Raw genomic sequence first — 16,734 nt, forward strand, 5'->3', positions numbered from 1 at the left:
CTTTGGATTGCACCTCTACTTTGGAAACCACGACAGGTGAAGCCAGGAGGCTCGGCACATTACAATGGTAGTAGTGATGGACATAGCTGCCATGTCAACGGAATCCAACAATGCCTGAAGGGCCGTGCAGGCCAACAGGTATCCTTCTGAGATGAGTGATATAAATTGTTCTTTTTTTAATACAGGTATGCAGTCAATAAATTTAGAGAGTTTGGAATAATTCATGTGGTTCTATTTTGCCATTAGGGCTTCATAATTAGTGATTCTAAATTGTAAAGTTGCTGATGAATAGGCCTTGCAGCTGAGCAGATCCAGTCTCTTCCACTCTGTCATACAGGGTGGTCCTGGAATAATGTTGCCAACCACTTTCATTAAGTGAGTCTAACACCAGAGAGTTTGGCTGGGGGTGAGAGAATAAAAAGTCTAGCCCTTTCGAAGGGATGTAACATTTTTTATCCTCCTCCTTTTATGTGTTGGTGGGATTGTGGCAGGGGTCTGCAAGAAGGCCGTGGTGGGCTCCATGATTGCAGCATTAATCAGCAGTGAGATCTTAGATGAGGTAGTTGTGTGGAGTATGTCCAAGAGCTTGTGCTTGTGACTTCCTTGAGGGGTATTTGGAGCATGTCAGCCATCCTTTTAAATAGATCTTGAAACTGTGTGAATTCATCTCCAGCAGTAGGTGGCCGAGGCATGATGGTCTCATCAGGCGAGGGAGGAGCATTGGTGACAGGAATAGCCTTCTGGTGCACAACCTCCTCTGTTTCCTTGAAAGATTGCACATGGGAAGTGTCAAATGGTGCTGCTGACGCTGGTGAGACTACGTCAGGGGTGGCCAACCTGTGGCTCCGGAGCCACCTGAAGAGCCGCATAAGTTAATATGCGGCTCCTTGTATAGGCACTGACTCTGGGGCTGGAGTTATAGGTGCCAAATTTCCAATGTGCCAGGGGGTGCTCACTGCTCAACCCCTGGCTCTGCCACAGACCCTGCCCCCACTCCACCCCTTCCCACACCCTCCCCTGAGCCTGCCATGCCCTTGCTCTTCCTCCGCCCCTCCCCATGCCTCATGCATGCCACAAAACAGCTGATCAGGAGATGTGGGGAGGGCTGCCAGTGGGTGGGAGGGGGAGGAGAGCTGATGGGGGGCTGCTGTGTTACTGTGGCTCTTTGGCAATGTACATTGGTAAATTCTGGCTTCTTCTCAGTTTCAGGTTGGCCACCCGTACTCTGAGCTTCCCTGGGACCTCTCGAGTGTTTAGAGTAGTATTGGCTGTAGGTTGCCCATGGGTCCGAGGGCCACTGTGATGGGGAAATCTGATCTGGGTGATGCTTAGGCTGCACTTGTGGCTCAGATCTGATACTGCCTTGCAAAGTTGAGGAGTGTTGGGACGAAAAAACTTCCCCTTGCTTGTCTTCCTCGCTGAAGAGACAGTGGTAGTGAAAACAGCAAGACAATATCGGTACCAAGGAGAGGCAACTCAGGTGCCAGGGCTACTGACAGATGCGTAGGTGCAAGAAACTGTTGTACGTTTGGTACTGGCAGTGCCATCTGCATTTGCGGCAGTGCCAAGAGTTGCTGCGGTACCAGGAGGTATTGTGGCACCTGAGGAATAGGTGCCGACATCAACTTCACTGAGAGGGACGGAGCAAGTTTTACTGCTGATGCATCCTTGCAATGTGGCAAGGAGCTAGCAGGTGGTGTCAATGCCTTAGAAACTGCAGAGGCATTGGGCACTAAGTGTTTATTTGTTGCTGCCTGTGCCATAGTGGAATGGGCAGTCTTTTCTCTGCCTTCCTTTTTAGAGTCTGTCCACTTAGGGACCGTGGCTTTGACAGTACCGAAGTCCCGGCCCACTGATAGGTACTTTGCCGCAGTGCGGTCGGTACCGATGCTGGAGCCTGAATCGTGGAATGCTTCCTCTTAGGCCTGGTCTACAGACGGGGGGTGGGGGAAATGGATTTAAGTTACGTGACGTACTTTCTTGTGCGAGCCTCGAAGTTGTGGCAATGAGTGCGCTTTTGGGGTACGAGTTTTCCCCTAAGCATTGGACACATTGAATGTCCACCTGAAAGTGGAACTGCCTCGTGGCAGGAGAGGCAACATTTAAAGCCTAGAGATCCTGGCATTTTGAAGAATATCTCAAGTGGGACAAAATGATTAAAAAAAATCCTTTAAACAGGGAAGAAATATAAAAAAAAAATTCTTAATGAATTACTCTAACTATTATAGAGCAACACTAATCTAGGTGTTATGTACTGCTAACACGAAGGCAAAGCTAGTGAAGCACTGTCGGAGCTCCAACTCAGACCAAGAGCAGTTGAAAAGGACTGGGGTGTGTCGGGGGGTGGGGGGGGTGAGATGGAGGCAGCAGCCAAGCATTGGTAGTTAATCGCTGCTGCAGGCACGAGACTGTGAGAATGCATGTGTGGCCCAGCCAGGTACTGCTGCTGAAATTCTCCAACTAGAGGAGCAGGGGCACACAATCACCTAAAGTGGAGCGCCAACTGGGACTCCATTCAAAGAACAGCAGCATATTACTGTGACTGACCATTAAATTGCTCCTTTCAAGGTCTCCTTCAACCACATAGCCCCACACTGAGCTCTTCTAATGGCCTGCGTGTTCAAAGTCAGCGCACAGCCACTTTCCACCTCTGTCTCCACCAATGCAGCAACTTTTCCTCTTTGACTTACAGGTAGTATGAAGGATACAACAGGCAGCTATAACCACTGCAATATTTTTCTCTCTGAGATCTAATCTGGTGAGTAAACACTGCCAATGCTCCTTCAACCTGATGAATATACATTCAAAACTGTCATTCTGTGCCGCTGCGTCAGCAGCTGAATCTTTCCAGGATGGTGTCGAGGTGGCCAGTGTTTAGCTTTGTAAGACAGGAGAGCAAGAGGTAGGCCGAGTCCCCCAAGATCATTATTGACATTTCAACATCACTAAGAGCAATCTGCCGGTCAGGAGAAAGCATCCCTGCTTCCAGATTCATGAACAGCCCTGTGTTCTTAAAGATGCAACCCTCCCAGACCAATCCACACAAATGACAGTGAAGCACCCCTGGTGATCTACCAATGCTTTCATAACCACAGGAAAGAAGCCCCTTCTGTTGATGTACTCTGGGTGAGGACAAAATAGGGATGTGCGCGCCATCTACCACCCCACTGCAGCTCGGGAACCCATAGCTACAAATACATCCACAATACCCTACACATTGCAGAGCATCACAGTTCCGTGTAACAGGAGATGATAAATGGCCCTACATATTTGCATGACAATAGCCCCCACTCTGGCTTTTCCAACTTCAGAATGATTTCCCACTGACCAGCAGCAATACAAGGCTGTAAGCTTCCATGGTGCTATCACTACTCACTTCTCAACTGCCAGTACAGCTCATTTTTATGACTATGCTCTGGAGGACTGGGGCAAATTCGGCTAACAGATCCAGGAACGTGGCCTTTCACATCCTGTAGTGCTGCAGCTACAGCTTGTCCCATACCTGCAGTACGACGTGATCCAATCTGTGCTTGTTTCTCAAGCCCAGAACAGCCCTGTCGGCAGCTGGCCAAGATCATCACCAAGCTCCAATTGTTTTTCGCAGTGTCCCTTAACATTATGTCTTCAAACAAATCATTATGATTTCCCCATTGCAGTATCTCCTGCAGCTCTGCAAATACTAGAGGATCATTCATTCTGTTTGCAATGTTCATGACAACAGCATAGAGCTGTCCAGACTCCATGCTTTTGTCAGAAATGGCAGACAGCAACAAGTGCTGCAAGAGTCTGTGGAATTTTTAAAAAGGAGCAAAAGATCACGAGATAAGGATGGCATTAAGGGGATGGAAAAAGCTGCAAGATGGGAACTTGACTCCTTACTCCCAGTCACCTCTGCATGCCCCACAATGCATTGCAAAAATTCCCTACAAGGCACTTCACTGGAACGTGGTATGTGGCACACTTGAATACCTATCCATGGTACACTGCACTTTGTGTCACCACAAGCACTCCCTGTGAGTACATGCAGCAGTGATGAAAGCACATTATACTAACTGCACCAGTTTCATGCTACTGCACCTTGCATTAACCAGTTTGTAGTGTAGACATGTCCTGAGAAGTGTGAATTGCCCCAATCATAACAAGCCCAATCCACTCATCCAAGGAAACACCACAGCTGCTGGGACCGGAACAGGAAGGCACCCAGCTTCACCCTCTCCCCTCAGAGTGGAGAGAGAGGATCACCTCCTGCTCAAGGGAGAAAAGGGCCTCCTAATGCCACTCTTGGACAAAAAGGAACCCTCTTGCCACAACCACTCCAAGTGAGGGGCTGGGCATGGTAAGGAGGCAGAGTCATAGGAGACCCCATGTTATGGTGTACTATTACCCCAGATTGCTTTAATTTGGTCCTCACGTGAAGTCACAGTTCTGCAAACCCTTATTCAGCAGGGTACTCCTGTTGTTCACGTGACCAGTCTTAGGGCTGGTCTACACTAATGCTCTAAGTCTTTGACGTAACTTTGGTCTCCTTATAGCAGCGTCTACACCATGCTATGTCAATGGCAGACGCTCTCCCATCGACTAGAGCGTCTTCACATGGCCTGCTAAATCAACACTACTGCATCAATTGCAGCAATGCCAATTCAGCTAGTAGCATAGACATGGCCCTACACGAATTTCAGAAGAATACTCCCAGGAATAAGGGTTTGCTGAAACAAGAACCAAATGGCTAAATCAAGAGGCAGTTACCTCAGTGTAACAGCCTCTAGACATCCTCTGAGAAGTCAGCATTTGTATCTTCAAACCTAAATATTTAAAAGCTACAAATCAAGTAATTTCTTCAACAGAATCTCATTTTAGGCACATCTGTCATTCGCTACTCCTCCAGAGAACTTAAAAGTATGTACACTGGCTTAAAGTCAACTGTGCCAATATCAAAATTCAACTCCATTTTCTTCCTCAGTATCACAGTTCCATTATTACCACTGCCTATAACTGCAATGCCACCAGCTACTCTGTATGTTTGACCTCAAATATAGACCAGAAGTAATGCCATGAAAGCAGTGATTTTTGTAGAAGGCGTTCACAGCTACAATTCTCATTGGTGGCATGATAAAACCTGAACAGATAGCTAGATACATGTGAAGACCTGATGCAATAACATAATGCATCATTTTGTACTATTGTACCTAGGAACTCTAGTCATGGACTGGGACCACGTTGTGTCAGGTGCTGTATAAAGAACAAAAAGATATATTCCTTGGGGCAAGGATAATGCTTACCACAGGATATATTAAAGAAAACATGTTTATTTCAAAGCTCAACGCTTTATTAACTGCGCCTCAGCCCCACCATCATGTACACTAAGTACTGAAGAAAAAATAGTTAGGCCCTGATTCTGCAAACAGTTAACCACAAGCCGAAGTGCTTTCAGAACAAAGGCCAAAGTTTGTAGAGCTGCATGAAGGAAAAAGCGCTTTTGATGGGAATTTATATTTACTTACTCTCCAGGGCCTCCACAGTAGCAGTAACATTGCTGGACATTGGTTTTATGGCCTGCATCCCATTCAAGGTCTGCTACGTTGTATGGTAATGTTTGCTTCATGACTTGTAGCGCTTTGGCATTTGGTCCTTTCTTCAGCGCACCACCCCTCTGGAACAAAACAGATCCATGTTTTTTATAAAAACAATAAATGTAGTTATGCAAAATTACAAAATCTTTCAACACAAAGGCGTATATAGTTATAAAAATACTTTTATAAGAATTTTACCTGCAATTTTGATATACCAGCTATTTTATTAAAAATAGCCTTTGAAAAAATAATAAAATTTCATAGCTTCCAATTTGCTCACAAAAATTTCCCATCCACATCAAAGCCAGGAACTGTGGGAAGTCTCTCAAAGAGCACTAGTTTGTCATTTTCAACCTCACACATAAGAAGCTTACATTAACCACCATACAAATACTATGGAGGAGGAGATGTACAAATTATGTCAGCCTGATAGACAAAAATTGTTTCCATAACACACCTTTGTTGTTGTTGCAAACACACACTGTCGACAGAGCCATTTATCATCTGAATCAATCACGCTGGAATCAATATTTGGTGTGTGACACAGCTGATGATAACCTGAATTCAAAATACAGATTTTACTCTTATAAAGAAACCCATTAAAGACTTTGCCCATATTTATAGGAACTAAAATGTTTTAGAAAGAAAAAAAGTTGTTTAAAACTGAAGTAAAATATTCTTCATTTAAGTGAAAAGATTATGATCAGGTAATAAGATCAATAGTGTTCCAAATGCTCTTTTTAAAGTTCTTCTGGTAAAAACTATATTCACAAATCAACAAACAAGAACTGTGAAAGATTTCAAAACTCAAGCCAAAAGTAGTCAAGCATTGACGCCTGTTCTGGCTTCTTTTGCCTTTCCATTGGCCACAGCTGAGAATAAACCAAAATGTCTTAAATGGAACAAAACATGAAGAAACAGAAGTTACCTTGGCCACATTTATCACATATAACCATTTCATTAGGTGCTTCGGAATACTCTTCCTGACATATCGTACAGACCATTTCCCCACTTTCAGTGGCTCCTAAAAATAGACAAAAAGTGTAACTCATTTTATAGAATTTTCCCAGTTAAATCTCTTTTTAGACTAAAATCTTTAGTTGGGACAATCATTAATTACTTTTCTTTTTGTAGTCCGAGTCATGTGTGTATGCATTGCAGGGAGCAGATTTATGCTATACAGAGTAATCCACAAAATAGTTAAGATACTCATCACCCCTGTTTGGTTTTGGGACACAGACCAGATTTCTCACCAGCACTGTTAGCAACAACACATTGCAAACATTTCAAAGCATGACCATTATCCCCATTCCACTATAACAAAAATGTACAGGAGGGGATAGAAGCACTGAGGAAGCACATAGCAACTGTGTGGCCTACTGAAAAGACTACTGGGACTACTCCTAGCTGGATGACCTTGGGCAAGGCATTTCACCACCCTGTGTCTCAGTTTCCTTTCTGAAAAATCGGGATAATGACGACAAGCACTATACAAGTTAGGTCTTTCGATTATTATCTAGCCTCAAAAGCATAACTACAAACCCAGGTAAGAAATACAACTGTCTAAATGGTTGCTAACTTCTATCAACAAACATTTTTTTCTGTTTAAAAAACAAGGAAGTTAAATGACAAAAGACTTCATTAATGTGGACATAAGTATGTTCAGTGATAACGTGTGCCCTTCTAGAATGCTAAGGTCAGCAAAACTCAAACTTCTGAAAACCAGAAGACACATAGTTAAGGTAAACAGCCTCACTTCCTTAACTTTGCCTTTTGAGCAACGCCCCAATACACACACAAGCCCACTCTGGGACTTTTCACTACAATGAGCAGGTGCTACCTACATTTGTCCTATGCTCAAACACTGAGCCTAATTACCGCCCTGAAATACTTCCTACCCATTTACAAGTGTAGTGACAGTTAAATTTTACAACTCCTTCACATTTGCATTCAAGATACCATCTAAACCTATACTTTCCCCATCACTAGATCCACAGATTGCTCCCATATGCTACCTCAGTACTCATAATACCCACAGCAACAAGACCCCAGAGCCCTGCTACTGACAACCTCCATAATTCTGTATTAAAGCAATGCAAACTGGAACCTCAAGGTATATACGCACCTCTTTTCTTTGATAGTACACATAGGGGTAGGCAGATGGGATGGGGGTGACTCAGACCCAAATCTCCTATTATAATCCCAGCTCTTCTAAACTGCTCCAGTTTTTTCCTTCACTATTCAATACAGCTGCACCCAACAAAGTGAATGCACCTGGAGTGTATGCAGCTAATTCTTAGTGGTTATTGCCAGCTCCAGAGGGATACAATTAAGGTTGCATGAGTGCTTACCTTGACTATTTCCTGGGTTCTTAGAAGTTTGAGTTTTGCTAAACCTGACATTCTGGAGGGGCATGAGCTATAACTGCAACCTTAACTCTGCAGTAACAATTATTTTGCTATTTAATATAGGTGCAGAATCAAAAAGATGCATCTGCAAATTCTAGATAAGCAACTGTGTGCTTTGTTTTGTATGCAGAAACACATTATGTTCAGTAATTTTATTATGTCTTTACATACAGTCTTTTTATGTGCAATTTATGTTCATAGCTTTTGAAAGATTCATCCATAGTGCTTTGCATTTCTTTAACACTGTTAAATAATCCTCAAAAATCCTGTGACGGGGGAAAATCACTATTTATATAAAATCATGCACATAAGTGTGCAGCATTAGTTTAGCCTCATGTCCATTTGGCTAGATCATACTAGCACAAGTTTAGCTTCTGCTGCAGATGAAGCACCATAGGCACTTCCACACAAACAAGAATGTGACTTCTTAAAATTGAGATTGTGTTTTTTCTTAAAATCTGATACAAGTATGAAGACATTTCACATTAAGATGGCAGGAAAAATGTTTAGCCTAACAAACAGGTAGCAGTAATGACCAGGTCCATTTACCATTATTTACATTTGGCCAGGAAGATGTGACTGTTCCTCTCTGACACAGACCTTGCAACTGTCATCCATACCTTTGTCACCTCAAGATTACACAACAGCAATGCACTCTAAACAATACCTTAAAGCCATCTGAAAACTGAAGATGGGTGCAAAATCCAGTGGTGCACTTGATAAATGAACTATCAGCACTTCTCAATCTGCACCAGCTTTCTGTGGGTTTCTGGTGAAGTTTAATGTATTATCCTTGACCTATATGATTTAGGATTTCCCAATCTGCAAGACTGACTGCCTGTCTCCCTCCTCACGCGATGGTTTATTGATGATGGGTCTTTAAACTGTACTGCATTTAAGATGTGTTTTTAATTCATTTAAAGAGACTACCAAGGGCACTGTACTTTAGCATTTAAATTATTCTAAATAAATAATGATAATTTAATTGAAGTTCTTGCCTGTTTGTATATCCTTCCAGAGAACCCAGGATTTGGAACTGTCTTCAAATATAACGAAGCAGCTCTGTTTCAATTTGTTTATCTGAAAAATAAAGCTACAATTACGATTTTGTGAATACGTAGAAACGTTAAAAATAAGGAAGTGTTTTATTTAACGTTGCAGTCAAGCTTAATGTATGATGCTACAGGACTTTCTGCCTGTTAAAAATTAGTTTACCTTTTTGATAGTTCCAAGATAAAACAAGCCATCTGACCACCTCGCTAGGACATCCTGACCTTCTTCAAATTTACACACTGGCTTTTTGGCTTTCTGTCCATCCCGTAAGGACAGCTTGGCCAAGGATGTTGGTGTCTTTTGGTTTCGAGGTAAAGGAGACCGTTTTTGGACCAGTGAATTACCCACCCCTGTAGAGTCTCTAAAATAGAAAGAAAAAACTAAATTAGGATAATGTATTAAACTTGTCACTTGTACTTCAGTCTGCCTTAATAGCACTTAAGAAAAGCCTCTCTGCTAATCCCCAGAACTGTGTAATAAATCAATAACTAAAACATATTGCCACTTCAAAAAGCACCAAAACCAATCATGGGAATCCAATACTTAAGGGGGAAAGGGAGGAAGGAGGAGAGACTGGTTCAACGTGAGGCCATAAAAACATATTTGTAAGGTGACCTATATAATCACTGTTGTTATTCTACAGTGATAGAAGTTACTTGTCTAAGGGCAATGTGGATCTAGATAAGAAAATTGTCATTTTAGTAGCTCAAAAGTTACCACTCAGTCCTTAGAACAAACTGTCCCTTCTTCCAGGACAAGCTGCTCATCTACCTGTATTTAGATCCCCTGGATGCTCTGGCTGACTCAGTATATCTAACTTCAGCCTGAAAATGAAAACATTTCCCATCTCATTTTTCGAGTACACTGAAAGGCAGCAGAAACATTCTGCATGCCTAGACCATCACTTTGCTACGTTTCTCCTCTGACTCCACTCAGACAGTTGAGTTACAAACTATACAAGAGAGATTGCATATGGCAGATTGTCCCCAAAGTACACTATGGAGCCAGGGATGCAGCTCCGGGGGGTGGAAGGACATGGACAGGCGTAAGAGGGCCCGAGGATGAGACCACAGCCAGGGGCGGGAATGGAGATGAGGCTGCAGGGCTGGCAGCCAGGACCCCAGGCACAGGGCCAGGGGCCGAGCTGAGTGGTGCTCCCCACCTTCCTCCCCCCATCCCCCGCTCTGGAGCTTGCCTAGGTCCTAGCCACATGCCCCTGAATGTTCCTCAGCACACCCCACAACTTGGGGACCTCTGTACTATGTAATACAACTATAATTTGGTGGCATTTATGAGGAAACTGAACTGGGAAGCAAGTTTTCATTTTCCATATAACTTTGGCTAAATTTAGATACTCAGAATTTAAATGAAGTGCAGCACTTAGTACAGCAGCCACAAATAAAGTTCCATTCATTTAGATCAGGGTTTCAGTTGTCCTAGCCGCCCAAACAGCAAATTTATTTTTCTTCGTTTGTCTAAAAAGACAGTAGTCAAAACAAAAAACTTGAAAATAGCTTAGGGCAGGTCTACACTACAAACTTGCATTGGCGCAGCTGCAACTCTTCTCAGCCAAGCTCCACCTCTGTGAAAAGTGATAGCTATGATGACGGGAGAAGCTCTTCTGATGACAAAGCACTATCTACATAGGGGATTAAAATTGGTACACTACCAGGATAAGTCAACCTAAACTTCTCCGACCCATCATTCCATGGGCTTCCTAGTACATTTTGCACTGCTTTTCAACAGACCCTGTAAACTGCGCATGCAGTTCTCCGTCAAGAAGCATGGATCCTGCACAGCTCTCCAGTACTGCAAGGAGCCTTATGAACATAATGCACCTGGATCCTGCAGTGTTTCATGAGCTACAAACTGATTGGGACACCGTGGTGTCTGCCCTATTGTGTGACATGGACAGAAACAATTCAAGATTGCTGTTGGCATTCACAGAGCAGCCGTCGGTTCTCGGTGTGATAAACAAGTAATGAGTGGTGGGATCGCATTATTATGTGGGTATGCAATGAGCAGTGGCCGCAGAACTTCCGGATGCGCAAAGCCACCTTCCCAGAACTGTGTGTGGAGCTTGCCCCTGCCCTCCAGCACAATGACACGAAAATGAGAACTGCCTTAACAATGGAGAAGCCAGTGGTGATTGCTGTGTAGAAGCTGGCAGTGCCAGACTGCTACCCAATAGCTACAAACCAGTTTGGAGGGGAAAAGTCCACTTTGGAGGTTGCAGTGATGCAAGTTTGCAGGGCCATTAAATCGTCTCTTACTACGAAGGACTGTGACTCTAGGCAACGTGTGAAATAGTGCATGATTTTGTGGCAGTGGGATTCCTTAACTGTGGTGGGGCAATAAATGGCACATACATCCCCCATTTTGGCCCCAGCCCACCTTGTGACACAGTACATCAACAGAAAGTGCTATTTTTCTATGGCATTGCAAGCGCTGGTGGATCAAGATTTCACTGAAAGCAACATGGGCTGGTTAAGGTGCATGACATGCCTCTTGAGAAACACTGGCCTGTATAGAAAGCTGCAAGCAGGGACTTTCTTTTCAGACCAGGGGAAATGTGGAAACGTCAGCTGTGATCCTGGGAGACCCATCTCATCCCTTCCTCCCATGGCTTATGAAGTCTTACATCAGCAACCTTGATTGCAGCAAGGAGCACTTCAACAACAGGCACAGGGCTTAAAGGGGCACTGGCAGTGCCTCTTTGGCAGTTTAGACCTCAGTCAGGAAAATATTTCATTGGTCATAGTAGCCTGCTGTGTTCTACATAACATTTATGAAGCTAAAGGGGGAGAAGGTTCCACAATGTGGAGTGCTGATGTGGACCGGTTGGCTGCTGCTTTTGAGCAGCCAGATACCAGAGCTGTAAGAGGGGCTCAAAGGGGAGCTATTCAAATCAGGGAAGCTTTAAAAGAGCATGTTGACAATAAGCTGCTGTAATGTATTGAGCCAAGCATTGTTTTCTTGCATCATAGCATGAACCCTCTAGTGACTGATGTGTGCACAGTAATTTAAACAATGCAAATGCACCTACTGGCACTGTCTGAATTTTAGCAGCAACCACTGTATAGAGGAGACAGATTCATCCACTTTCTGTAAGTACATTTTTATTCCACACCCATATAAATATTTCTATGTTTGGTAGAAACATGAACATCAAAAGCACAACTGCCAATGAGGCTCTCACTGCTGGATGTATGTCCAGCTGTTATTGTGAAAAATCTCCCTCGGGCATAAACAGCCCTAGAAGATATGAGGAGTGTGTGGGGAGGGCCTAGAAGGCAGTTCAGTATGGGCTGCAGGAGGAAGTGAGCATGGATGTGTTCCACCTGAATTTCACTCAGAGATTGCAACACATCTGTTTGCTCCCTGAGCAGCTTTATCATCTGCTCCTGCCTGTTTCCTATCCTGTCCATCTGCAGCTTGTCATTGGTAGCCTCTCTCCATGCTATCTGCTCCCAATTCGAAGCACCAGAGGATTGCATTACCTCCTGGAACACATCTCCCTTATTCTTTGTTTTGTCTCATCAGATGGAGAGGCTCAGCCAGTGTGCAAGAGAAGACCTTCCAGGGCACCTCTGCTGATGCTAAAGCAACAACACAGACAGAAGCTCTATTGTGAGTGCACTCACACTTGATCCAAACAAGTTAGAAACACAACTGTCTCACTTTCCCAGCCATGCTGAGTTCAACATGAGGGTGATGGCCATGGGCATCTCGCTCCTGAGGGTAACCGAGGATGCAAGAGTACAGCTCCTGCACGCGTGTAGATGCAGACTGGGTCCGTATGCTGCCCTCCTATGTGCTGCTATGATGCTTGCAGAAGTATCTGTCAATTGGCACAGCAAAGGAAGAAAAGGCAGCCCTCCCAAGAAACCTTTGGCAGAGGATTGCAGATTACCATCATGAAAGTTTCCTAGAGTTCTCTCCGGGACGATTCTCAGGACAACCCAGTGTGCATAAACTAATTTTTCCACAGGGCCCCACTGCCTGCCTGCACAGGGGAATGAGAACCAGATACAAACTATATCTGTGTTGGTTATTTCAATCCCTCTTCTACCCTGGTTAACAGACCAGATCAGCATGTGTCCCTGCAGAATTAAAGCACAATGAATTTACCGGAGCTTCTGTCTCCTGCATTAGGCACACCAGAGCGGGAGTGCTGGGACTTGCTAGACTGCTCCGGAATTAAAAAGAAGTTCTGGCTTGCCACGCCGCCAACGGATGTCCCTGTTTCCTGTCCCCCATCCTCCTCCAACTCCACTTCCTTGTCCACTACATCAACCTCGCAGTTCACTCTGCTGGCTATTGACTCCAGCCCCCATAAAGTATCCACAGGGCTTTTGGCAGTTGAGGTGGCGTTTCCGCTGAGGATGGCATGCAGCTCCTTCTAAAAGCAGTACATCTGCAGTGCCACACCAGAGCGACTATTAGCCTCTCTTGCCTTCTGGTATGCCTGCCTCAACTCCTTGATTTTTGAACAGCACTGCTGTATGCTCCTTCTTTTTAGGTGACTCCATTCTTTTTATGTGACAAATCTGAGGAACTGTCCCAGACTGACATGTCATTAGAGGTGGTTTTGGAACAAATTGATAAACTAAACAGTAACTAGTCACTAGGACCAGATGGTATTCACCCAAAAGTTCTGAAGGAACTCAAATGTGAAACTGCAGAACTACCTGTAGTCTGTAACCTATCATTTAAATCAGCTTCAGTACCAAATGACTGGAGAATAGCTAATGTGACAACAATTTTTAAAAAGGTCTCCAGAGGTGATCCCAGCAGTTACAGGCTGGGAACCTGACTTCAGTACCAGGCAAACCGGTTGAAACTATAGTCAAGAATAAAACTGTCAGACACATAGATGAACATAATTTGTTGGAGAAGAGTCGACATGGTTTTTATAAAGGGAAATCATGCCTCAATCAATCAATCTAGTAGCAGGGCTTTGGAGCTGTGCTCCAGCTCCGATCCAGCTCCAGGCAAAAACCTGCAGCTCCACTGCTCCAGAGCTGCACCGTGCTCCACTCCAAAGCCCAGTCTACTAGAATTCTTTGAAGGGGGTCAACAAGCATGTTGACAAGGGGGATAGTGTACTAAGATTTTCAGAAAGCCTTTGAGAAGGTCCCTCACCAAAGGCTCTTAAGTAAAGTTAGCAGTCACGGGATAAGAGGGAAGGTCCTCTCCTGGATCAGTAACTGGTTAAAAGATAAGAAACAAAAGGGTAGGAATAAATGGTCAGTTTTCAGAATGGAGAGAGGTAAATAGTGGTGTCCCTCAGGGATCTGTACTGGGACCAGTCCTATTCACCATATTCATAAATGATCTGGAAAAAAGGGTAAAACAGTGAGGTGGCAAAATGTGCAGATGATACAAAACTACTCAAGATAGTTAAGTCCCAGGCAGACTGCGAAGAGGTACAAAAGAATCTCTCAAAACTAGGTGACTAGGCAACAAAATGACAGATAAAATTCAATGTTGATAAATGCAAAGTAATAACATAGGAAAACAATCCCAACTATACATATAAAATGATGGGGTCTAAATTAGCTGTTACCACTCAAGAAAGATCTTGGAGTCATTGTGGATAGTTCTCTGAAAACATCTACTCAATGTGCAGTGGCAGTCAAAAAAGCAAACAATGTTGGGAATCATTAAGAAAGGGATAGATAAAACAGAAAATATCATATTGCCTCTATGTAAATCCATGGTATGTCGAAATCTTGACTATTGCGTGCAGATGAGGTCACCTCATCTCAAAAAAGATATACTGCAATTGGAAAAGGTTCCGAAAGGGCCTACACAAAAATGATTACACGTATAGAAAAGCTTCAGAGATTAATAAGACTGGGACTCTTCAGCTTGGAAAAGAGATGCCTAAGGGGGGATATGATTGATGTCTATAAAATCAGGACTGGTGTGGAGAAAGTAAATAAGGAAGTGTTATTTATTCCTTCTCATAACACAAGAACTAGGGGTCACCAAAATAAGTTAATAGGCAGCAGGTTGCAAGCAAACAAAAGGAAGTATTTCTTCACACAACGCACAGTCAACCTGTGGAACTCTTTGCCAGAGGATGTTGTGAAGGCCAAGACTATAACAGGGTTCAAAAAAGAACAAGATAAATTCTTGGGAGGATAGGTTCATCAATAGCTATTAGCCAGGATAGACAGGGATGCTGTCCCTAGACTCTGTTTGCCAGAACCTTGGAATGGGCAACAGGGGATGGATCACTTGATGATTACCTCTTCTGTTCATTCCCTCTGGGACACCTGGCATTGTCGGAAGACAGAATACTGGGCTAGATGGACCTTTGGTCTGATCCAGTATGGTTGTTCTTATGTTCTCCTCCATGCTCCAAGCAATCTGCCCATTGATATCAAAGTTCCTGCGGCTGGAGCAGAGCTGTGACTACACAGCCTCCTCTCCCCACAGGCCCAGCAGATGCACCATGTCCGATGTACTCGAGGGAGGAGCGCATTTGCTGCAGGAAGCTGTTGTGGTCAGCTAATCAGATGCTATGTGAGCTCTTCCAACTGGGCAAATAGGAAAAGCAATTTCAAAATTTCCTAGGGATTTAAAAGGGAAGAGGCACATGCCTGTGTACCTGGCTGCAGGGCAGCAGAGTTCAAACCAGTGACCAGAGCGGTCACAATGGGCATTGTGGGACACTTCCTGAAGGCCACTTAGGGCGACATAAGCAATGTATCTGCACCAACACTTCGTTGCTCTAACTACATTGTCCTAAGTGTTATGCCTCTCATCAAAGGTGGTTTTATTATACCAGTGTAGTAGGAGAGTTAAATGTGGGAGGAGCATTGCTGTGTGTACATCTCCATAGTTAGGTCAATATAAGATGCCTTATATCAACTTAACTTAGTAGTTTAGATAAGCCCTTACTTGACTTTTTACTCTTAATTCTTGGGATGTCATTTCACTAGCCCTCCAGTCACCATAGAGTCATCCACCCTAGAAAGAACCTGAATTTCTAATGCATAAAAAATTTGGGGAGACAAAGAAAAAGTAAGTGAAGTGAGACAAAATAAGCCTTTCAGTCCTTCACACATCATAAACTTCAGACCCTAAGTTCTATGGAGCAGGAACCATCTTTTGTTGTGCTTATACAATGCCTAGCACAATAGTGTCCTGGTCCACGACTGGGCTTCCTTGGTGCTACCACAGTATAAATAATAAGAGCAGCAAAGGTTACAGTCCTAATGTTTTCCTTTGCAAGTCTCATTTATTTTAATTTCTTTTGTTTGTTGTTTTAAGTTGGGAGAGAAACTAAGACAGACAAAAGGAAGCAAGCTATACTCAGTCAGTACATATTTCATTTTCATAATGATGACTTATAAACTACTTTTCTCTTAGAAGCACCATGTAAGAAAAACCACAGCAAATTATGAAGTAGGACCAGCTGGCCATTAGAGAACCTTCTGAACTGAATTACAGAAATTGAGATTATGAGGTTGCAGATAAAGAAGAGACAGTTTTCCTTCAATGTAAAAGTTCTCTTTGGAAACTGAGTATGTGGCTGATTATTACTATGATGCAAAACACAGAACAAGGAATCATGTGGGATAAGGCATTTTGAAAGAAAAAATTTAGTTCACACCACCTAGTTTACAATATTTAGTGCCATTTTAAATTGGAAAAATGATTTACAAAAAGTAGTAGAATATCAGTGACCC

The 16,734-nt window shown here is 43.5% G+C and overlaps 1 protein-coding gene across 4 annotated transcripts in view; it reads right to left on the minus strand.

Annotated features, from left to right (window-relative positions):
• The window catches only part of MTF2 (metal response element binding transcription factor 2), a 56,321-nt gene that overhangs the window by 22,887 nt on the left and 16,700 nt on the right, over positions 1-16,734 (minus strand). For 2 of the 4 annotated variants that reach the window (XM_050962470.1, XM_050962469.1), the window contains exons 2-7: positions 9,803-9,855; positions 9,194-9,392; positions 8,977-9,058; positions 6,499-6,594; positions 6,028-6,128; positions 5,502-5,650 (exon numbers count right to left, since the gene is read on the minus strand). In XM_050962470.1, coding sequence (XP_050818427.1) covers positions 5,502-5,650; positions 6,028-6,128; positions 6,499-6,594; positions 8,977-9,058; positions 9,194-9,392; positions 9,803-9,855 — 680 coding nt within the window. Of the gene's footprint in view, positions 1-5,501; positions 5,651-6,027; positions 6,129-6,498; positions 6,595-8,976; positions 9,072-9,193; positions 9,393-9,802; positions 9,856-16,734 lie in introns of those variants that run through there. The other 2 variants (XM_050962471.1, XM_050962472.1) reach the window with 2 other exon arrangements.

The sequence above is a fragment of the Gopherus flavomarginatus genome, chromosome 7 (assembly GCF_025201925.1).
Source record: "Gopherus flavomarginatus isolate rGopFla2 chromosome 7, rGopFla2.mat.asm, whole genome shotgun sequence".
NCBI lineage: Eukaryota > Metazoa > Chordata > Testudines > Testudinidae > Gopherus > Gopherus flavomarginatus.